This window comes from Gymnoscopelus braueri, assembly GCF_963280865.1.
Source record: "Gymnoscopelus braueri genome assembly, chromosome: 12".
In the NCBI taxonomy this organism is placed as follows: domain Eukaryota; kingdom Metazoa; phylum Chordata; class Actinopteri; order Myctophiformes; family Myctophidae; genus Gymnoscopelus; species Gymnoscopelus braueri.
This window is the reverse complement of record NC_137614.1, coordinates 7,298,884-7,323,018: the sequence shown is the minus strand read 5'-3', so window position 1 is coordinate 7,323,018 and position 24,135 is coordinate 7,298,884. Positions and strand designations below refer to the sequence as shown.

The following is a 24,135-nucleotide window of genomic DNA, read 5'->3' as shown; positions in this document are numbered from 1 at the left end:
ATACAAATCTTTACTATTGACATACCTACCTTACCTTTTAGACAAAAGCCTTTTGTCTAAAAGGCTTACCTTTTAGACAAAAGCATTACAAATGTAACTGTTGTTTTACATTCTTTTGCCTAATAAAAATTTCAATCAATCAAAAAACATGATTCATTAAAACCTTTCCTTCTCAGGTTGTTTGTGATGAGAAAGGCTCAAAAGGCTACGGCTTTGTTCACTTTGAGACACAGGAGGCTGCAAACCGCGCCATCGAGACCATGAACGGGATGCTACTGAATGATCGCAAAGTGTGAGTTAAAGGACAAATTTGACTGTATTTAACATTAATGGCAACATTCTATTGTGAGGTCATGTAGTCAAATCTGATAAACATGTATTTCCGACTAGTTTTATGTAGGCCATCAGTGATTTTTCTAGTGCCTTTTTGCCACAAGATCTACTTGATCATTTTCCAATTGGACGGCGGACGTTGGCGATATGAGTGGATGTTTTTGTCTGGGTTTTCAAATTGCTCTGTGATCGACCAAAAAGACTCCTCGATCGACCGGTCAATCTTAAAGACATGGTTTCCCACCCCTTTGTCAGATTTGAATGTCCTCAAAATGGATTGGATTCATGTTCATGTAATGCACTGTTACCAAAATATTGTATACATGTCTCATATAACTCCTTTTCAAACAGCAAATAAAATGGTGTCAAATTAGTCTAGGGATGGGACGATAATCGTTATTATTGTTTATCGTGATAAAAAGAAAAAACGCTCACAATAATCTTAGCGGAGATTTTAATTCATCGGGAAAATGTCCTCCGTCATACACTAGGATGAATTAGCTTTTGTTGAGCTGCAAATTCAGTACTACTTAACCCATTCAATCCGGGAACGCGTCTCTGTCATTTTTATATTTCTTTGGCTATTCAAAAATAGCAGATATACAAGCTCATAGCGTGGCACCGAGTGCCCCGCACTATGAGCTTGTAGATCTGCTATTTTTGAAAAATTGTGAAGATTTTTGCACCTCTTTGAATATAATTTTTTTTAAAGCGAACATTTGTAACTCAAATCTTTGTTCATGGGGGTCCCTGGAACAAAACATTTTGAGATGGGGGCGGGGGTCCGCGGCCAAATACGTATCTAAAAATGTTTTCTAAATCCTATCAGTACGTTGCTATATCAGTGGTGCTCCAACCTTTCCATGCCAAGGACCCCCAAAATTATTTGTATTTGGCCGTGGACCCCCATCTCAAAATGATGTTCCAGGGACCCCCATCAGAAGCACAGATCGGAGTAAAAAAGTTTAGCTTTAAAACACAAATGTTCACGATTTTTTTCAAAAATAGCAGATCTACAAGCTCTTAGCGCTATGAGAGCTCTTAGCGCTATGAGCTTGTATTTTTGAATAGCCCAAAGAAATAAAAAAAATTACACAGATCCTTTCCCGGTCTAAATAGGTCAAACTCTCTATACTTGATTAAACGGACCTGTGAGGAGCGCATTTTCTACGCTCTAATTTCACTCTACACAAATAATGGTGACGCGCATATCGTCCCATCCCTAGTTGCATCATATGTATTGTAACGGTTAACGAATCGTTGCTGTCGGGCAGAGAAACCTTGCATCTCCAACATTCATATTGTTATATATTTTTTCTCCAGAAACCGATGCACTTACTTCGTTGACGGAACACGAGAGTGTTACACAAAAGCAGCATCAGATCTGCAATTTGAGCTATTATTGAAACATTTTTTAGAGTGAAAGTAGTCAAGTCTGTGGGTTTTGTAAATATTGAGCCAAAGAAAAGTATATTTACGCATCCTACCTGGGTCGCGTTCCCCCCCCCCCCGTTCTGAATTCCCATAGACGTGTTTAATATTATCGCGTCACATAAGGACTGTGTTCCACAAATATCGCAGAGACAGTTTTTTTTATTTTTGGACCACAATTCTTATAGAGACGATTCTATGATGACCCAATGTTATTCTCCAAAGAGAAATTACTTTAAGACCTAGGGGATGAACGAGTGACGTCAGGACTTCTGAACAACAATAGAGCTTGTGACTAAATAACTACGTGGGATCCATTGGAACGCATGGTGTTGGACATACAAGGTTTCCACCCCAACAGTGACGACGATGCTTATGACTAGGGCTGTCACGATTACACATTTAACTTGACCATTCATTGTCACACAAATAATTGCGATTAACGATGTAATTGTGTTTTTTTGGCATTGGAACATATGAACACAAATTAAATTTCATTTGGTTTTTAGGCTTCATAATCACAAATTGCACATAGTGCAGGAACAAACCCTCAAAAAGAGCCTTAGTTTTTGAGATACCCCTCCCCGTGGTAGAACAAAACGGGACATAGTTTTTTCATATCTTTAGGATGTCCCCTTCATGAAATGGATTGTCCCAAGTTTTACTTTTACTGCAAAAGTCATGAAATTGATCCATGAAGTGACTCACCACATAGGCAAAAAACGCCTACCCTGAAAGTGGGAGTTCCAAGTAAATCCTCTGTCATTTTCTACCTGCTGGTTGTTTTTAGATCATACTTGCACAGAAGGTCTCAGGTAGTGTCCCTACATCCCAAAACAATCAGAATGCCAATATTTGGTTCTATTGTGAATCAGCAGCCTTTTATATAAGGCCTTAAATAGGCGGAAATAGCAAAAAGTTGAGTTTTCTGAGCAATATTTACTTGTAATTTTGGTCCTACTCTTTATCAGGGGTAGAACAAAATGTGACATTGTTTTTTCATGTCTTTAAGATGTCCTCTTCCTGAAATGGATGGTCAGAAGTTTTACTTTTACTGCAAAAGTCATGAAATTCATCCACGAAGTGACTCAAACTGCCAAAACACGCCTACCCTGAAAAAGGGTCAATCCTTTCTCATTTTCTACCTGATAATTTTTGTTTTCACATCACACTTGCATAGATGGTGTACAGGTAGTGTCCCTACATCCTAAAGCAATCAGAATGCCAATATTTGGTTCTATTGTGAATCAGCAACCTTTTATACAAGGCCTTATTGTAGGCGGAAATAGCAAAAAGTGGACTTCTCTGAGAAATATTCACATGTAATACTGGTCATACTCTTCTATCAGGGGTAGAACAAAAATGTGATCTGTTTTGTTCACATCTTTAAGATGTCCTCTTCGTGAAATGGACAGTCAGAAGTTTTATTTTTACTGCAAAAGTCATGAAATACATCCATGAAGTGAAGTGACTCACCACTGCACAAAGAAACACCTACCCTGAAAGAGGCTCCAAGTCAATCCTTTCTCAATTTCTACCTACTGGTTGTTTTTACATCATACTTGCACAGATGGTCTGCAGGTAGTGTCCCTAGATCCCAAAACAACTAGGATGCCAATATTTGGTTCTATTGTGAATCAGCAGCCTTTTTATATAAGGCCTTATTATAGGCGTAAATAGCTAAAAGTGGACTCTGAGGAATATTCTCATGTAATAGGCCTACTGGTCCTACTCTTCTATCAGGGGTAGAACAAAACTTCATCTTGTTTTTCCTAGAGCCCGACCGATATATCGGTCGAACCGATACATCGGTCATTTTGGACCCCGATGCTGACATCGGACATCGGTCATTATTTCCCCCGATGTTCCGATGTTTATGTCATTAACATTAACAGTTTACAGGCTGACAGTGTCTCATGCGCAGCTGAGCGTTTGATACAAAGTCCTCCTAAATTGTGCTGCTGCTGCGGTAAAGGTATGTATATTATGTGAAATCCACAAAGATTTCTCGTTTTCCTCAATCTGTCAATAATAATACTGACTGAGAGATAAAGTTATGTATCACTACAATGCCTTCCAGAGACCTATATGAGCTCAATGAATTGATAAATGATATATGAATGACCCGACGTGAGGCTCGTTAATTTATGGATTGCGCAAACGGTTAGGTAGCTGATTTTTATGGGCATAGCCTACTACAATCTTCTGGCTACTTGTATATCGCTAAAGAAATATATATTAACAAAGTCTGTCTGTGATGTTAACTTACTTAACAGCCCCACGCTGTTTCTGAACGGAGCGGGGTGAATTTGGCTGACACGGTGAACACCAAAACCCTCGCCCCAAAATTAATTCGCACCGGGGCAAATCCGGCGGTATTCACCCAACCTTATTCCTAAACTTAAACTCAGTAAAACGGTGCCAAAACCTAACCTAATGCCTAACTTAACCTCAGTAAAACTATGCCTAACCCTAAACTTATTCATAACCTTATCTTCAAACAAATACAAGAATACTAGAACCGCGGGTCCGCGAAAAAAATGGGGGCGAGGGGGTTTTGGGGCGAGGCTTCTGTGGCCGCTCGCCCCAAAACCCCCTCGCAAAAAAAAAAAAAAACCCTGCGCAGTTATTTAGCCAGCTTCAACTCGCCGTCTGATCAACGAGAAATACAAATTCATAAACGAGACAAAACACAGCAGAATCCCCAAATTACGAGTCTTATTATCCAGCAAGCAATATAAATTGATACCCAGTGGTGGAAAAATTACTCAATTTCTTTACTTAAGTAAAAGTATCAATACTGCAGAAATACTCTGTTACAAGTAAAAGTCTGGTAATCAAAATGTACTTGAGTAAAAGTAAAAGTACTCATTTTGCGGAATGTCCCATTTCACAATGTATTAAATGTAAAATAGCCAAGTTTAAAAGGGGCTGAAGACTTGTGGTTAATGTATGTTGTTTAGTAATAATAATTCAAATCTACAAAGTAACTAGTAACTAAAGTTTTCATAAGATTTGTTGTGGAGTAAAAAGTACAATATTTGCCTCTGAGATGTAGGCTAGTGGAGTAGAAGTAAAAGTATACTATAGATAATTGGAAATACTCCAGTAAAGTGATAAATAATAAATATAATGAGGTCATCTTAACTGTAGGCAAGGTTAGGCGACCGCCTGGGGCCTCAAAAGTCAGGAGGCCTCATGAGTAGGGATGGTAGGCTACTGAATGGATGCGTGGAGACGGCCAGGACGCACAGCGTGCACCTCTGTCAATATGGTAATGGTAGACACCAGTTCTCTGGTTGAGATTCAACATCAAGTGAAACGCTGCACATAACCAGTGATAGGTTAGATTTAAAGCCTATATTCCAGTTTATAATGCGCGGAAGCCAAGCAACACTTTTGACAGAGAGAGAGGGGGGGGAGAGCATGAGAGAGCGCGCGGGCGCACGAGAGAGAGGGAGGGAGAGAGAGAGAGAGAAAACCCGACGTCGGATCAACAGCAATACAAATTAATAACTGCAAACAGATCCAAAGATTAGGCTATCAATATCATACAAAAGCAGAGAGAAGCTGTGATCTCACCGCTCTGATGCACAATAAATAAATAATCCTTTTGCAAACAATGTCCATGTTCTGTTCCTTTGTCAACAATGAGCCAAATGGGAAGTTTATTTCAGCAGCTAGCTGCGCAACTCCTCGTTTAAGTTAATTGCCTTCACCTGCTGCTGTGCTACTGCGCAACAGGGCAGATCTCCGCCAGGCCAGGTGGCCCTACCCAGGCCCATGAAATTCATAGGCAGTACAGTAGCCAATTAGAATGAAATCTGCTAAAACTGACTCATACACTGATACAGAACCATATATAGGCTAAATATTGTCTCTGACTCTCTGTCGGTTATTAAAAATTAAGAAATACTATATTTTAAATAGTGAAAAATACAGAAAATAGGGGAAAATACATAAAATCTCTAATCTGTGATTCTAATGTGACACAGTCAGTGAAGTCCAGTGCTGAATGTGACAAATATTGAGACAAATAGGCTATAACCCAATACATAATTTTATGAAATAAATGGGTTATATTTTACAGATAGTTACACTATTCTTGTACTATATTAAAATTAAGTCATCCTTAAACTTCAAGTTAAATTAATTATTTCTGTGGACTTAAAAATCATCGTTTTATGTGATGGCCTTCTTTTTGATTGGCCTTTTACAGGCCCTACCAGCCTGTAGGGGGAGGTAGAGAGTAACATATTATAATACCAGCCTGAAGGGGGAGGTAGAGAGTAACATATTATAATAGCAGCCTGTAGGGGGAGGTACATTACAGTCATTTAGCAGACGCTTTTATCCAAAGCGACTTACAATAAGTGTATTCAACATAGGTAGGGAACGAAAACTACTAATCACCAGAAGTCTTTAGTGCATTTTCTGCAAAAACAAGCAACCAAGAGTATACCTAGCGCTAAGGTAAAAGTACAATATATCAGCCACCTATTTCCTTAAACAAATGAGACAAAAATTGCTAAATCAAATGAGCATGAGCTAAAACAAATAAGTGTATCGACTAAACAAGATCCAATAAACAATACAGCAATAGAAAAAACAAGCGTTCGTACAACTAGTTAACAACAAGTAGGTCAGGCAGAGAGGAAGGGTAGTGTTTCCTGGTAGAGGTAGAGAGTAACATATTATAATAGCAGCCTGTAGGGGGAGGTAAAGAGTAACGTATTATAATACCAGCCTGTAGGGGGAGGGAGAGCGTAACATATTATAATAGCAGCCTGTAGGGGGAGGTAAAGAGTAACATATTATAATACCAGCCTGTAGGGGGAGGGAGAGAGTAACATATTATAATAGCAGCCTGTAGGGGGAGGTAGAGAGTAACATATTATAATACCAGCCTGTAGGGGGAGGTAGAGAGTAACATATTGTAATAGCAGCCTGTAGGGGGAGGTAGAGAGTAACATATTATAATAGCAGCCTGTAGGGGGAGGTAAAGAGTAACGTATTATAATACCAGCCTGTAGGGGGAGGTAGAGAGTAACATATTATAATACCAGCCTGTAGGGGGAGGTAGAGAGTAACATATTATAATAGCAGCCTGTAGGGGGAGGTAGAGAGTAACATATTATAATAGCAGCCTGTAGGGGGAGGTAGAGAGTAACATATTATAATAGCAGCCTGTAGGGGGAGGTAGAGAGTCACATATTATAATACCAGCCTGTAGGGGGAGGTAGAGAGTAACATATTATAATACCAGCCTGTAGGGGTTAATTTGTATTAATGTGATTGCATTTTATTTAAATGTTCTCAATGTTCAATTCTGAGACTTTAATAAAAAAAAAAAGTTTTGAAGTTAAGAAGTTTTTGAAAATTATTTTTTATCATTTTATTTCATTACAAAATATCGGTCAAAAACATCGGCAATCGGTGGTCCAGAATCTCCAAAATCGGTATCGGCATCGGACCCAAAAATCTGGCATCGGTCGGGCTCTAGTTTTTCCATAACTTTGACTTGTCCTCTTCATGAAATGGATGGTCAGAAGTTTTCCTTAGATGTCAAAATTCATGAAATGTATCCATGAACATTTGCAAAAAGACAAAAACAATGCAGAAAAGTCCCTATCTACCTAAGTTAATCCTGCTTCATTGTCCACCTACTGGTTGGATTTACATCATATTTGCACAGATTGTCTACAGGTAGGACCCCAACACCCAAAACAACCAGAAAGATATGTCAAAATATGATGTATTGTGAATCAGCAGAATTTTAGGTTCCTAGGCCTTGTTAAATATTATCTTATGAAGTAGTTTTTTTCAGAGTTACTTCTAATCCTGATCTATTAATAGTGTAAAATGCCTGCAAACAAAATGACTCCTTAATAACAGAAATATATTCTGATACCATGTTTTTACCCACTTCATATTCATGTGGAATCTAAGGATGTTTCTCAGGTAGGCCTAATATCCTGATGCCTCAAAACAGATGGAATGACAAAATATAGTTCTATAAGCCTTCTATGGTAGCCAGACTTAAAATGCAGTATGGGCTAAGTAGAATACACTACGTGTGCGTGTGCGTGTGTGGCGAGGCGAGGCGATCGGGGGAAACTCTTTCTTATTGGCTTTTGATATCTTTGGTCGTATTCTGGTTCTTCTTCATGTCGTAAAATCGGGGCGTTTTGAGAATATTTAAGGGCGTGTTATTTAAATGACGCTCGTTTTCAGACGTGAGATTTATCAAAGCTCCGACCTGATGTACGCCAGGATTGGCTGTGTAGGATTCGTTGATAAATGTGACTTCGACGTTGGTGTACGGCCGAATATATGGAAAAATATAAGCCGGTTTATACGCTCCGTTGATAAATGAGGGCCATTAGGCCTACCTCAGAAGCATAGATTCCATATGAATATGAAGTGGCTGGGTAAAAACATGGTATCAAATTGTATTCCCTGTTATTAAGCAGTCATTTTGTTGTATTTGTAGGAATTTTACAGTATTAATAGATCAGGATTAGAAGTAACTCGGAATTTCTTTTGACATTTATGCCTTTAACCAGGCCTAAGAGCCTATAAAACCCTGCTGATTCACAATACAAGCCACTTTTAACATATTTGTCTGGTGGCTTTGGGGTGTAGGGGTCTTACCTGTAGACAATCTGGGTAAATATGATCCCTTTTTCATGCAAGGTGGGGCAGTTCTGCACTTTCTTGGTGCAAAAAACTTTATTGAAGAATTTCATGACCTTTGCAGTCAATGTAAATAGTTTGATGGTTGATAGTTAGATGACAAGTCAAAGTTAAGAAAAAACAAGGTCAGGTTTTGTTCTACCCCTGACCAAAATCACAAGTGAATATTCCTATTTCTGCCTTGAATAAGGCCTTGTATTATATAAAAGGCTGCTGATTCACAATAGAACCAAATATTGTCATTCTAGTTGCTTTAGGATGTAGGGACACTACCTACATTGTACAGGTGTTGTTGTATAGACAACTCCCTATTTCAGGGTACTGTAGGTGTGTTTTTGCAGTGGTGAGTCACTTCATGGATGAATTTCATGACTTTTGCAGTAAAAGTAAAACTTACAACTTAGAATCCATTTCATGAAGGGGACATCCTAAAGATATGAAATGAAACGATGTCACATCTAGTTCTACCCCTGATAGAAGAGTAGGACCAGTATTACATGTGAATATTCCTAAGAATTCCTTGCTATTTCCACCCATAATAAAGCTTTATATAAAAGGCTGTAGACCATCTGTGCAAGAATGATGTGAAAACAACCAGCAGGTAGAAAATGAGAAAGGATTGGCTTGGAACGCCCTATTTAAGGGTAGATGTTTTTTTGCAGTGGTGAGTCACTTCGTGGATGAATTTCATGACTTTTGCAGTAAAAGTAAAACTTCTGACCATCCATTTCAGGAAGAGGACATCTTAAAGACATGAAAAAACAATGTCACATCTAGTTCTACCCTTGATAATGAGTTGGACGTGTGTATTACCCAGAAAAGTCAACTTTTTGCTATTTCCGCCTATTTAAGGCCTTATATAAAAGGCTGCTGATTCACAATAGAACCACATATTGGCATTCTGATTGTTTTGGGATTTAGGGACACTACCTGTAGACCATCTGTGCAAGTATGATCTAAAAACAACCAGCAGGTAGAAAATGACAGAGGATTTACTTGGAACTCTCACTTTCAGGGTAGGCGTTTTTTTTGCCTATGTGGTGAGTCACCTCATGGATCAATGTCATTACTTTTGCAGTAAAAGTAAAACTTTGGACAATCCATTTCATGAAGGGGACATCCTAAAGATATGAAAAAACTATGTCCTGTTTTGTTCTACCCCGGGGAGGGGTATAGTCAACTTTTGGGCTTTTGGTTCCTGCACTAACAGGGCAGACATGACAAATAATTTATGCAAAGAAATTACTGACACATTTAGTAATATTATGCTTTTCTCCCCCCCCCCCCCCTGCTAAAATAGCTGATCTAGAAGCTTACAACACGTGACGTGTTGTAAGCTTCTAGATCAGCCATTTCTGCTATTTTTGGAAAACGTTTGAACATGAAAACGATTATGACGATTTATGCAAAAATAATTGCTATTATCTCAAATAATTGCGACGATGTAATAATTGTGACAGGCCTACTTATGACTGTGTTCATTCAGCCTTGTTGTAGTTTATAGCACAGACCACAGTGGACTCTTTGCAGATAACCTTCTGTGTGTTCTTGCTCAGCCTAGAAACAAGTGGTGAGTTGGGAGACTCTGGCATTGCCAGCCCAAAAGCCAATTTCCTGGGTGAAACATGTCAGTTGTCCCACTCCCGGAGTAGGTCAGTAAACTGTGTTGTGAACTGGCATGACTATGATGAACGCTGAAACGGGATCCGCCTTGCAGAATCTCGACAGCAATTTAATTCAACTTTTGTGTAGACTATTTTGTGCATCCTATGTCACTCTGTCATTTGTTTTCCTCCCATTTTGTAATGACGGGTGGATCATTTTCATTACATTTTAATAGCATTTGGCTTGCATGCGCATATCTGGCATCTATTTCATTACAGAACAATTTGGAAATTAGAAGAAGTTTGTTCTTAAGTGTCCCTCTTCTGTCATCTTTTTTTCCTCTTGATGGTGGATTCCGTTTTTTCAGATTCGTTGGCCACTTCAAGTCCCGAAAGGAGAGAGCGGTGGAATTCGGGGCCAAAGCCATGAAGTTCACCAACGTCTACATCAAAAACTTTGCCGAAGACTACACCGATGAACAGCTCATGGAAGTCTTCTCCAAGTTTGGTAAGATCCCATGGAACTGTCATGTCTTTCTGTGTGCTTATGCTTGATTTATACTTGGCTGCACATGAAAATAGCCGATCTAAAAGCATAAAGATTGGCTATTTTCTGCGCGAGCCACTGCTGTGCAACTATATATAAATCAGGTTTGAGCCCATTCAATCCGGCAACGCAACTTTAGATTTCTTTGGCTATTCAAAAATAGCAGATATACAAGCTCATAGCATGGCACAGAGTGCCGCACTATGAGCTTTTGTTTGTGAGCGTTTGTTTTGAATATTTTTGCAGATATTTGAATATATATTTTTTTTAAAGGGACATTTTTTTACTCAAATCTTTGCTTCTGGGGCTGCCTATTACAAAATATTTTGAGATGAGGGTCCGCGGCCAAATACATATCATTTTGGGAGTCCTTGACATGAAAAAGTTTGAGAACCACTGCTATAGAAACATACGTTTTTCCAAAAAACTGAATGTGTGCAAATCTTTGAATATATAGGCTACATCCATTTTTAACTAATTTTAAACTGTTTTAAAGTGACACAGTAGACCTATATGCGTGCCCGGATTAAATGGGTTAGGCTAACAGGGCGATTGTTCTGTCCCTTTTTTTTATTTTGTAATTTTTCATATGAAGATGCAACCCGATCTCCAGAGATTACCGTAACATTGCACGGAACGAGTGTACTTCATTCCGTGGATAGCCGCCTCGGAACTCCCGAATTGCGTGCATATGGTACGGCGCTGCCTTGTGACAAAACCATTTCGGAGGCGCGCAGTCACAGGCGAATTGTCCCCCCGTGAAGGACCACCGAGGGAGCTAAGGCGACCGAGTTGCCGTCCTGAACGGTGGGACATTCGCCTGTGCCTACTCAGCGCCGTTTGAGTTATGTACCGATAGGCACAGAATCGTAAATTTTATTGTGCGGACTGCTCTGCTTCCGGGTTTTTCCGTGTTGCGACTGGTTACGCCCACCGTGGGACTCGCCGTACATATGCACGCAATTTGGGAGTTCCGAGGCGACTATCCACGGAATGAAGTGCACTCGTTCCGTGCAATGTTACGGTATTCTCTGGAGATCAGGCTGGAAGATGAGTTATGTACTCTGTGCTCTACATGTCCTCCTGTCCAGGCAGAACTCTCAGTGTGAGAGTGATGAAGGATGAGAGGGGACGTTCCCGCGGATTCGGTTTCGTCAACTACTACAGCCACGAGGATGCTCAGAAGGTAAATGCTATGACCACGGGTCATTATGTAACTAATCAAAGCACAAGGCACGAATCACGATGCTCTGACTCACCAATACTGTATTATGTAAGTCTCTCAAAGCGTATAGGTGCCCTACACGTCAAATAGGAAAGAAAGGACAGCCGTAATGTAAAATATTGCAGCCAGGATGGCCTTCTGTGTGTGAGTGTGTGTGTGTGTGTGTGTGTGTGTGTGCGTGCGTGTGTGTGCTTGCGCGCCTGCACCGACTGACCGATACTGTGTGTCAGTGTGGCTGGCAATAATAAATAGCGTTGTCAGGCCGGCCTATAGTATGTGGTTGATGTGTAAACTTGGTGTTGGACCTTCTTATCACAACTCTGTAAAACAGGAGTGGGCAACTTTGATGATGGAGAAGGCCACTATATTTCCACACTCACTCCAGAGGGCCACATTGCATATACTGTCGGGCCATTCTATGTCACGCAAAAATAGCCAATCTGCAAGCTCAAAACGTGTCGCAGTGCGACGCGTTTTGAGCTTGTAGATCGGCTATTTTTAAAATTGGAATCCTGATTTTTTTTTTTTTTTTGCTATTTTTTAATTGGAATTTTGAAAAGTTACATTTTTATTTAATTTCAAATCCATTTAGTTATACTTATGTTAACTTAATTAACTTAAATACAAATACACTGGACATAAAAAAGAATAGAATTATAATACTAGTCATTAACACATTGGGTGCCAGAGGTTTATTAAAATATTATACTTTGAGTGCCAGGATGTTTTAAAAATTTTGAACCTTTTTCAAGTAGTCACAAAATATTTTCAGTGATCACCGTCCTCACGGTGATCCCCTCATTACACACATACAGGTCTCGTACAATCGGGGGGAAAAAATTTAAAACATTCGGTAATCCGTTCCATAGTTGCAGCCAGTTGAAAATAGTTAAATTAACATTGTAAAAAAAAAAAGTACACAGGAGCCGAGATACAGGTTTTTGAAGTCATAAGTTAACCAGGAGGTGGATTGGAGTCTAAATCTTGTAGGAGTGATATTTCCTGTTGCTGTGAAGGAAAAAAAAAAAAAAAGTAAAAAATAAATAAATATATATACGTTTTTTTCAAAAAACGTATATATACGGTTTTGGCACTCAACGTTAGTATGGCCAAAACCGTATATATACGGTTTTGGCACCCAATGTGTTAAGCTACTAATATAGACTGAAGTAATTAAAGTGGGTCATGTTTGCATGTTTGGAATTGTATGAAATCAATGAAAATCAATAGCTGAAATCAATAATATATCACTATTCGGATATTAATATATTATATATATATTCCAGTTGCCCATGTATGCTGTAAAAGGTAGTAATGTCTTGCTCTGACTTATTTGAATGAGTGTCAGTTTAGGCCAATGTGGACACATGCAGAATCTGAGATCTAATCTGCCACATCCCATTACAAAAGAAAAGGGTGACTACACCCATGTTAACATCTTCTCATGTGGACTTGCTGGGCTACTCACCAGTGTTAAGCTTGACAGCAAGTTCTGAATTAGATCTTAGTCTTTTAGTCTTACGGTGGCCATGCAATCAACATTTATGTGTTTGATCTCCTACCATAGCAATCATGACGTCAAACTCTCTGTCCAATTAGAGCTCAGCAGTGACGCACCAACTTTCGACAGTTTGAAGTATAAATAAACATGTTGGTAATACACTGACTTTAGATTTGACACAGTAAAGCACTTAAGTTTCTTTTCTGAAGTTAGCAGTAGAAACAAACCATTAAACAGGTTTCCTTTGAAGCAGAAACACTTGTGTCTACAATTCATTCTGTCTTTCAGAAAGGTTTCTGATTGGTAACTATGTTTCTGAGGTTTTTCCTACTCTGTACGCTGGTCGTGGCCAGCACTTGGTCAGCCCTGATCGTGGAGGAAGAGGGTGTCCTGGTGCTGAAGAGAAGTAACTTCGACGAGGCGTTGAAAGCTCACCCTAACCTTCTGGTGGAATTCTATGCCCCATGGTGCGGTCACTGCAAAGATCTGGCCCCTGAGTATGCCAAGGTGGCCGGCATGCTGAAGGCAGAGCGCTCAGATTTCCGCCTGGGTAAGGTAGACGCCACTGAGGAGACGGAGCTGGCCAAGGAGTATGGCATCCTGGGATACCCGACCATCAAGTTATTCAAGGGAGGAGAAAAGCAGTCCCCCAAAGAGTACTCTTCTGGCAGGCAGGCTGAGGACATCATCGAGTGGATTAAGAGACGCTCAGGCCCAGCTTTTGTCACCCTGGTAGAGGTCGCGCAGGCAGAGTCCATGATCGCAGACAGCAAGGTGGCAGTCATTGGCTTCTTCAGGGATGCTCAATCTGATGATGCTAAGGCCTTCATTGAGGCAGTGGAAGCTGTAGATGACATTACATTTGCGATGACGTCTGAGGATGCGGTGTACTCAAAGTTCGAGGTGTCCAAGGACGGTGTTGTCCTCTTCAAGAAGTTTGATGAGGGCCGTAACGCCTTTGACGGGGAGCTTACCACACCTAACCTCCTGGCTTTCATTAAGGCCAACCAGTTTCCTCTGGTCATTGAGAACGTAGTGCAGACTGCCCCTAAAATCTTAAGAGAATTCAAGGACCACATCCTTATGTTTGTGTCCAAGGCTGCACCTGACTTTCAGGACAAAATGGACCAATTCAGGAAGGCAGCGAAAGTCTTCAAGGGCCAGATTCTGTTCATCTTAATGGACATTGACGTGGATGAGAACCAGCACATCATGGAGTTTATCGCCCTGAAGAAGGAGCAATGCCCCACCCTCCGTCTGCTCAACCTAGACGATGAGATGACTGAGTTCAAGCCAGACAAAGAGGCCATCACCGCTGAGATCATCATCGAGTTCTGCACACTCTACCAGGAGGGCAAACTCGAGCCCACTCTCATGAGTCAGGGAGTTCCCAAAGACTGGGACAAAAACCCTGTCTGGGTCCTGGTGGGCAAGAACTTCAGAGAAGTTGTCTTAGATCCCACCAAGAACGTCTTTGTAGAGATGTATGCACCCTGGTGTGAACACTGCAAGAAGCTGGCCCCCGTCTGGGACAAACTGGGAGAGAAGTACAAAGACCGCAAAGATGTCATAGTGGCCAAGATTGACTGGACGGTCAATGACGTTGAGTCAATTGAGATCCACAACTTCCCCACCCTTAAGTTCTTCCCCGCAGGAGACGGTAGAAAGGTCATCGACTACACCGGGGAGAAAACGCTGGAGGGCTTCGTCAAATTCCTGGAGAGTGGAGGCAAGGAGGGTGGCACCCCGGCTGAGGATCTGGACGCACATGACGAGTTATAAGGGCGGGGCATTCCCCACACTCGATCCCTTCGACTGGTCTGCACGTGTTTATTGTTTTGCAGGGGTGACTGACGTTTCCACTTTGGTCTTCCTCTGAGTTAAATATTATGTTCTCTGTCGGTGGTCTCAATTCATATGCAAGGTGCTCTCTAATACTCTTGGTTGTTATTCCTGTCATCTTCAGTATTTTGCATCAATGAACAATGCTAATCTATGATGGGTAAAAGATTAAGGCTGGCATTGCTCCACTGACATGGTCAATGCAGTTTTTTCTAGTTGTCCTCGTCAAGATTGTTCTCATGGTCTTCCAAACGTTGTCAGTGGAACAGCTGCACGATGTGCAGTAGAATTGTGATGGAGAGACTAGGTGTGTTTAGAACTGCCCCAGGTTATAGGAGTAGGTCAGATTAAGACCTGGGACGGATTCTACAAATGCCTTCTATAAAATGTAATGTATTTGGGACCCCCCAATCTGAAAATGTTTTGTGCCAGGGACCCCACAGAAGAGAAGATTTTTGTTTAAAAAATCAAAATTATTCAATTCTTTTCACTTTCAACAAAAGTTTCAAAAATAGCAGATGTACAAGCTCGCAGTGCGGCACAAAGTTGACGCGCTGTGAGCTTGTATATCTGTTATTTTTGAGAACCAGTGGTTCTCAACCTTTTCAGGCCGGCACCCTCCAAAATAATCATATTTGAACTGGGTACCCCCCAAAATGATCATATTAACTGTTGCAAGGCGTTGTTAACTTGTAGATCGGCTATTTTTAAAGGTTTTGCCTCTTAAAATATTTGACAATTTGGCCAATAGTTGGCCAGATTTATAGTATAGTTTGTTGATTACTTTTGATGCAGTAATGCTATTTTTTTCTTTTCTTCCTTTTTTTTAAGGTATTAAAATGGTCTTAAAAGTCCTTTAAATTGTCACTTCACTGTCATCTGGGAACCCCCCAAAATCATGTGCGGACCCCCCTTGGGGTCCCGACCCACAGGTTGAGAGCCACTGTTCTAAACCACTGTTCTAAATCCTAGAGTTTTCTGAAAAACGTAACGTAACGTAAAAACAGGATTTTTCTTTTTTTAACCAAAAGAAAAACATTTTCCTTTTTCAAGGTCACATAAATGTGTTTTATTTTTCTTCCTTTTCTTTAGGCAGTGGAGGAGATGAACGGGAAAGAGCTGAATGGGAAAGTCCTCTATGCCGGGCGAGCCCAGAAGAGGATGGAACGGCAGGGGGAGCTAAAGCGCAAGTTTGACCAGATCAAACAGGACCGAATCCAACGCTACCAGGTACAGCTAGCTACACAAGGGCATGCACGCTCTCAGTTCAATTAAACCCATTACGGCCTGAGGTTCCGATTCTACAAAATGTCTTCTAAATCCTAACAGTTTTTTGAAAAAAACGTATGTTGGTATATCAGTGGTTCTCCAACTTTTTCATGTCAAGGACCCCAAAATGTATTATGTGTATTTGGCCGCGAGCCCCCATCTCAAAAGATTTTGTTTCAGGGACCCCTATTAACACATTGACCGCCGGGCCCGTTGCCTACGGGCTGAAAAATCCAACCGTAAAGCGCCGATCCCGTAGCCTACGGGCTACGGTCTTTTTAGTGGTCCACGTTAGTTTACCCCCTCAGGCACATCGTCACAAAATATCATCAATCTAGACCACATAGAAGTTGAAAAATCTCGTGATCCAATCACATGATCACATAAAACCTATTATTACAAAGCACTAAAGCTGCATAAGGTCAGGGGGTCCGCCAATCTGTTTGTATCAACCGAAAGTTTGATCCAAGCGAGCAGCCTCTCTCTCCCTGCCTGCCTCACAGCCCTGAGCCCTACTGTGATCAGTGAGTACGGGCGGGGCGAGCATGCACGCGCTCGGGGCGAGCGTGCGCGCGCGTGGTCGTATGTGCACACTCGCGGGGGAGGGGATGAAGTTCTCCTGAACCTGCCTAAACCTGAAGTTCACACAGATCTGTAAAGTGTAATGTGCACGAGCATGCTAGCTCATACACGCGCGGGGATGCACGCAACTCGTGTGTGTCTGTGAGAGCAGTCGTAGTGAGGCGCGCACACACACAAACACAAGCCCAATGCCTTTTCTTTTGTTTCAAACAACATAGCGATCGGCAACTACACGTACACACACACACACACACGCACACACACACACACACACACACACACACACACACACACACACACACACACACACACACAACCTCCAAGCCCAGGCAGGGACGGTGGCGAGCCTCCAGAACCAGGGACCCCCGGGGGTCTAGTTATTGCTAGTTTTGAATAGCCAAAGTGTAAAATAATGCTTTTTAGCTCAAGCTCAGCTTTGCTTCTGTGTTGATTCCAGGGAGTGAATTTGTATGTGAAGAACCTGGACGATGGCATAGATGATGAGAGACTGCGCAACGAGTTTGCTCCATATGGGACCATCACTAGTGCCAAGGTAGTAGCATCTTACGGGGATCATCACTAGTGCCAAGGTGGTAGGTACAGGGCAGGGGTGATGCAACTTTGATGATGGAGAGGGCCACTATATTGCCACACTCACTCCAGAGGGCCACATTGCATATACTGTCGGGCAGACAGACTCTCGTATTTAAACTTTTTTTCGTAAATTAATGCCATACTTCGCCATTCTATGTCACACACAAGTGGCAAAAATAGCCGATCTACAAGCTACAAGTAAAAATATCTGAGTACTTCTTCCACCACTGTATACTGTATAGGTAATGACTGACGGCGGCCACAGCAAAGGCTTTGGATTTGTGTGCTTCTCGTCGCCCGAGGAGGCCACCAAAGCGGTGACGGAGATGAACGGCCGCATCGTGGCCACCAAGCCGCTGTACGTGGCCCTGGCCCAGAGGAAGGAGGAGCGCAAAGCCATCCTCACCAACAAGTACATGCAGAGACTGGCCACCGTGAGGGCCATGCCTGGCCCCATGATGGACTCCTACCAACAGGCCGGATACTTCATGTCCACCGTGCCACAGGTAAAGCCCCCCTCCATGCCCTACCAACAGGCCGGATACTACATGTCCACCGTGCCACAGGTAAAGCCCCCCTCCATGTGAGCTTATCCTTTTAGCATAAACGTTTTAATCCGGGGACGCATCTCTGTCATTTTAGATTTCTTTGGCTATTCAAAAATAGCTGATCTACAAGCTCATAGTGCGGCAAATATTTTGAATATATATATTTTTAAAGGGAAATTTTTTTACTCAAATCTTTGCTTCTGAAAATATTTTGAGATGGAGGTCCACGGCCAAATACATATCATTTTGGGAGTCCTTGAAATGAAAAAGTTTGAGAACCACTGATATAGAAACATACGTTTTTTCCAAAAAACTGAAGGATTTAGAAGACATTTGTGGAACCCCCAGAAGCAAAGATTTAAGTTAACAATTTTCGCTTTAAAAAAATATGTGTATATTTAAAGATTTGCACACATTTTCAGGATTTTTTCCAAAAAGAAAGACTATATACAAGCTCATGTGCCGTGCTATGAGCTTGTAGATCTGCTATTTTTGATTTCCCGGTCTTAATGGGTTAATAAAGTATTCAATCAATCAATCAAAATTAGATTTTTTTTACTGTCACCTCCTTTTTCTCTCAATTTAGTCGTTGTGCCAATAAATTCCTCCCTCTGCTTGCCTCTGCTGTTTTATCCTACTGGCTCATCTGCCAGTGAGGAGCCCTCACCGGGAGGATGTAGAGCCTCAGTCCTACTCCTCCCATTCAGCATTCCCACCAATGACAATAATTTTCCAAACCAGATGATAAAGTCCTTATCACAGGGGTCTTCAACAGGGGGTCCGGGACCCCTAGGGGGTCCTCAGAGTTACTACAGGGGGTCTGCAAAATCTTTGTGTGATATGATTTTTTTTCTTACATTAACCACTTGAACCCTAGCATTCCTATTCTGAGGGGAACATCAGCCGAAAATAGCAGATCTACAAGCTCAGCTTGTTTTGGCAAAGAGGTATAGGTTTAGAGGGAAAAAAGAGCAGACCAGGTGAACTTTTTTTTAATAAAATCTGAAACACAATTTTATACAATATAGAGGGGGGTCCCTGCTTCATCTCTCTCTCAGCTAGGGGGTCCTTGGCCTGAAAACGTTGAAGACCCCTGCCCTATCACATGTTTAACTAGAGTCCACCAAGGGGCCAATCTAGGCCCCTTCCATTTTTCCCTGTACACGACCCTTATGATTAAAACTGGCATCACGTGTATGAATGCTGAGTTTCAGGTCCTTTTAACAAAACCTAACATAATTAAACATTGTTCCATCTAGCCGTCAAATCCAGTGCGATGCAGGGACCAAACCAGATGAGCCTCATAACGCGTTTGAAATGGTGTTGAAATGTTATGCCAGTTGCCCCCAAACGGTGTGCCAAGGCACACGGTTGTGTGCATAACTATATAAAGTTATGAATTATTTGATATAATGAATTATTTAACCACTTTCAACCTTGGTAATGTCATTATACACATTTTATTTATTTTTGCCAATTTTCCAAAATAGCAAATAGACGATCTGCAATGTCATAAGGCATCTCATTGCGACATGCCTTGAGATTTTAAGAATTCTTTAAATTTGCTGCTATATCAGTACTTTTTGCCGCCAACTAATTTCCTGATGCAGAGGCAAATTCTATACCCTAAAATATATTATTATAAATATGTTATTATTATTATTATTATTATTATTAGTAGTAGTAGTAGTAGTAGTAGTATTCTCTGCTACATGATTAGACATGTTATTAGTACTGTTCTCTGCTACATGATTAGACATGTTGTTAGTACTGTTCTCTGTTACATGGTAACTGTGAACACTTTGTTTGTTGCAGCCCCCGACTCGATCGTTCTACAACCACAATGCTGTCAGCACCATCCGTACCCCCCCACCACCCCGCTGGACCACTGCACAGCCCCCGAGACCCCAGGGTAAATACAGTGTGTGGGTAAATACCAGTGGTGTAAAGGCAACTCCGCACCAAACAGACTCGTCCAGACTATTGCAGACTACTCCAGACTGCAACAGACTGGTATTCGGTTGGCAAAAGTTACCATTTAAGTCTGTCAGCCGACTGGCCATTCATGTGCTAATTTGACTTTTAGCGTGCCAGCGTTGCCAGGTCTGCTTATTATAAGCGACTTTGGGCTTGTTTCCCTGCAAAGCCACTTAGGGATGTTCCCAGCGTTTTTTCTTCACTGACGTGCAGTGGTGTAAAGTAACTAGTACATTTACTCAAGTACTGTACTTAAGTATAATTTTGAGGTACTTTTACTTTACTGGAGTATTTCCAATTGTCTATACTTGTACTCCACAACAATTATTTGAAATGTTTAGTTACTAGTTACTTTGCAGATATAAATCATTATGAAACATACATTAACCTCTTTTGCCCTATTTTATACCTATAAGCTATTTGAAAATAGCAGATCTACAAGCTCACAACGTGTTGCGATGCACGCGTTCTGAGCTTGTAGATCTGCTATTTTCAAACATTTTTGTACTTTTACTTTTGGTACTTTAAGTACATTTTTATACCAATACTTTAGTACTTTTACTCAAGTAAATGTTGAATTCTGGACTTTTACTTGTAACAGACTCAGAGTACATCTATTGCATTCAAGCCTAGAATTTCGTCATTTTAGGGGCAAGGCCACTTGGCCTTTGGTGTTGTAATTTTTTGGAAAGGCCCTGCCCGGTCTTCCTGCCAGGGCAGGAAGGCCATCCAAAAAAATAATAATGATTTTTAAGTCCAAAAATGATTTTTAAGTCCACGGAAATAATGCATTTAACTTGAAGGTTAAGGATCATTGTATTTTAATATATTATAAGAATAGTATAACTATCTGTGAAATATAACCCGTTTATTTCACAAAATAATGTGTTGGCAAATGACCAATATTTAGTTATATAGGTCTCAATATGTCACATTCAGCCCTGGACTTCACTGACTGAAGTAGGGGTCACATTAATCACATTAGATTCACATAATGTATTTTACCCACAATTAATTTTCATTCAAATGAAATGTTAATGAACTTGCACTAATAATGACTTTAGTTGATTTTTCACTCTTTAAAATATAGTATTTCTTAATTATTAATAATTACAGCTTTTTTTTTTTCACGATTTTTTATTGTTTTTAAATAATAATAAAAAAGGAACATACAAGATTTCCACCCGACAGCCATAATATATAGCCAATATATGGTTCTGTATCAGTATATGAGTCCGTTTTTGCAGATTAATTGGCTACTATGCCTGCATATGAATTTCATGAGCCTGGGTAGGTCACCCTGGCTTGGCGGAGATATGCCCTGTAGCGCACACTCCGCCAGTGATGTAAAGTAACTAAGTACATTTACTCAAGTACTGTACTTAAGTACACTTTTGAGGATTTTTTACTTTACTGGAGTATTTCTAATTTTCAGTACTTTTACTTCTACTCCATACATCTCTGAGGAAAATATTCTACTTTTACACCACTACAATTATTTGAAAACTTTAGTTATTAGTTACTTTGCAGATATAAATTATTACATTATAAAACATACAGTAACCACTTTAGCTCTATTTTATACCTAGGCTATTTGAAAATAGCCGATCTACAAGCTCACAACACGTCGCGAAGCGACGCGTTGTGAGCTTGTAGATCTACTATTTTCAAACATTTTTGTACTTTTACTTTTGGTACTTTAAGTACATTTTGATACCAATACTTTTGTACTTTTACTCAAGTACTTCTACATTGCAGTATTGATACTTTTACTTAAGTAAAACATTTGAGTACTTTTTCCACCACTGCGCTCCACACAGCAGCAGCAGGTGAAAGCAATTCACTTAAACGAGGGTTGTGTTGCACACCAAAACTGCGCGAAAGTAGGTCAAATCAATCAATCTCTCTCTCTCTCTGGGAGCAACAACGAGAAACAGTGAATGTAGGTTTTCATAGACATGGTCGCTTGTTTCTCTCACATAATCTGGCAACACCGACAGCCCTTTGTTGTCACTGCCACTGCTCTGCCAGTCGGCTAAAAAGCTGAACATGTTCGGTCGGCTCTGGGTCGGCCGAAAAGGTCCCGACGGACCCCCCGACGGACCCCTAACCGACTGGCCGACGCTTCCCGAAGCCAAATCGGCCCAAAGTCGGGCCGATTTGGATTGGTCTGGAGCCAGCTTAAAGTAACCAAGTACATTTACTTAGCCCTTTTAGTACTGAGGCCGATTCTAAAAACGCCTTCTAAATCCGTTTTCTGAAAAACTTCAAACAATTATTCAAAAATTACAAAAAATGTATTGCTATATACTGTACATAGCAAGGTATAGTTACAAATAGGGGTTCCCCCCCAAAATGGGTTAAGCACTGTACTTGAGTACAATTTTGAGGTATGTTTTACTTAACCGGAGTATTTCCAATTTTCAGTACTTTTACTCTACTCCACTATATTTCAGAGGCAAATATTGTACTTTTACTCCACCACAATTATTTGAAAACTTAAGTTACCAGTTACTTTGCAGATATAAATTATCATATTATAAAACATACATTAACCACTTCAGCCCTATTTTATACATAGGCTATTTGAAAATAGCCGATCTACAAGCTCACAATGTGTCACATGGTGACGCGTTGTGAGCTTGTAGATCTGCTATTTTCAAACATTTTAATACTTTTACTTATGGTACTTTAAGTATATTTTGATGCCAAAACTTTTGTACTGTTACTCAAGTAACATTTTGAACACAGGCCTTTTACTTGTAACAGTATTCTTATACTACTTTTGCTTAAAGGTAGGGTAATTGATTTACTTAAAATAAGTGTTAAATAGCTCTATATTCTGATAGTACTCATTACGTGTGTGTGTGTGTGTGTGTGTGTGTGTGTGTGTGTGTGTGTGTGTGTGTGTGTGTGTGTGTGTGTGTGTGTGTGTGTGTGCGTGCGCGTGCGCCTGCCTCACACATTCTGGATGTCTGCCAAAGCACAACAGAATAGTTGATCTCATAACTAAGGACATATCTAAACATTTTACACAGTGAGAATGTACAAACATTCCTGTGTCAAACCTTCCGTGTTTCAACTCTGTACTGAAAATCCTGAAATCTTTGCACATCTCTCTGCTAATACACCAGATGTTGTTGTTGTCAATGAAGGCTACAAATCCGTTTCCATTCTTGAAGTGGCCTGCACCTTTTGACTTTAGCTAAGAGGAAGCTTTTATGACCAAAGTCAATAAATACCAGCCGCTCCTCCATACCATCACAGAGCGAGGCTATAGGTGCAATCTACTTGTGTTTATCTTTGGCAGCCTAGGACATGTACATAAAGGTTGGTTGTAAGAGGCTTCCAACAACTTGGGATGCCAAAAAAGCAGCTAAACGGCTTGCACAATTCTGTGGAATCTCTTCTACTATCGGTAGCCGCCAAATATGGCGAAGACGCTGGTATTTGTATCCCTGAAGGGTGTGTGGGTATTTGTCCAAGATTTACTGACTGTACATGTTTTACAGCACCTTGTAAATATTTGTGTCCTTGTATTGTATCTCTTATGTGGACATAAATAAATGATTAAATGTGTGTGTGTGCGTGCGTGCAGTTATATAGACATGCTTGCTTGTGCATATATATGGTCGCTGTCAGTCAGGTACCTTGCATGTCCAAAACCGCTACTTTTCAGGAAATGTAGAAAAAAGAACCTGTGGATCCAATGTATTTATATTATTGAAAAAGATAATTTAGACCGGGAAAGAATCTGTGTCTTTTTTAGATTTCTTTGGCTATTCAAAAATAGCAGATATACAAGCTCATAGTGCGGTACTCGGTGCCACGCTTTGAGCTTGTATATCTGCTATTTCTTTTTTATAGTGAAAATATGTGCAAATCTTTGAATATATATTTTTAAAGCAAACATTTGTAACTCAAATCTTTGCTTCTTGGGGATTCTACAAATGTCTTCTAAATCCTAACAGTTTTCTGAAACACTT

The 24,135-nt window shown here is 40.5% G+C and overlaps 2 protein-coding genes across 2 annotated transcripts in view; both read left to right on the top strand.

The window, feature by feature from the left end:
* The window catches only part of pabpc1l (poly(A) binding protein, cytoplasmic 1-like), a gene marked incomplete at both ends in the record, with an annotated part of 32,949 nt that overhangs the window by 1,392 nt on the left and 7,422 nt on the right, over positions 1 to 24,135 (top strand). Inside the window, 7 exons of the mRNA XM_080444222.1 lie at positions 177 to 292; positions 10,433 to 10,572; positions 11,703 to 11,797; positions 16,272 to 16,409; positions 17,488 to 17,583; positions 17,867 to 18,130; positions 19,988 to 20,084. Coding sequence (XP_080300348.1) covers positions 177 to 292; positions 10,433 to 10,572; positions 11,703 to 11,797; positions 16,272 to 16,409; positions 17,488 to 17,583; positions 17,867 to 18,130; positions 19,988 to 20,084 — 946 coding nt within the window. The remainder of the gene's footprint in view (positions 1 to 176; positions 293 to 10,432; positions 10,573 to 11,702; positions 11,798 to 16,271; positions 16,410 to 17,487; positions 17,584 to 17,866; positions 18,131 to 19,987; positions 20,085 to 24,135) is intronic.
* Positions 13,647 to 15,119, top strand: LOC308097363 (protein disulfide-isomerase-like; the record flags this gene model as incomplete). Its single annotated transcript, XM_080445120.1, has 1 exon — positions 13,647 to 15,119. The coding sequence occupies one exon, from the start codon at positions 13,647 to 13,649 to the stop codon at positions 15,117 to 15,119; it is 1,473 nt and encodes a 490-aa protein (XP_080301246.1).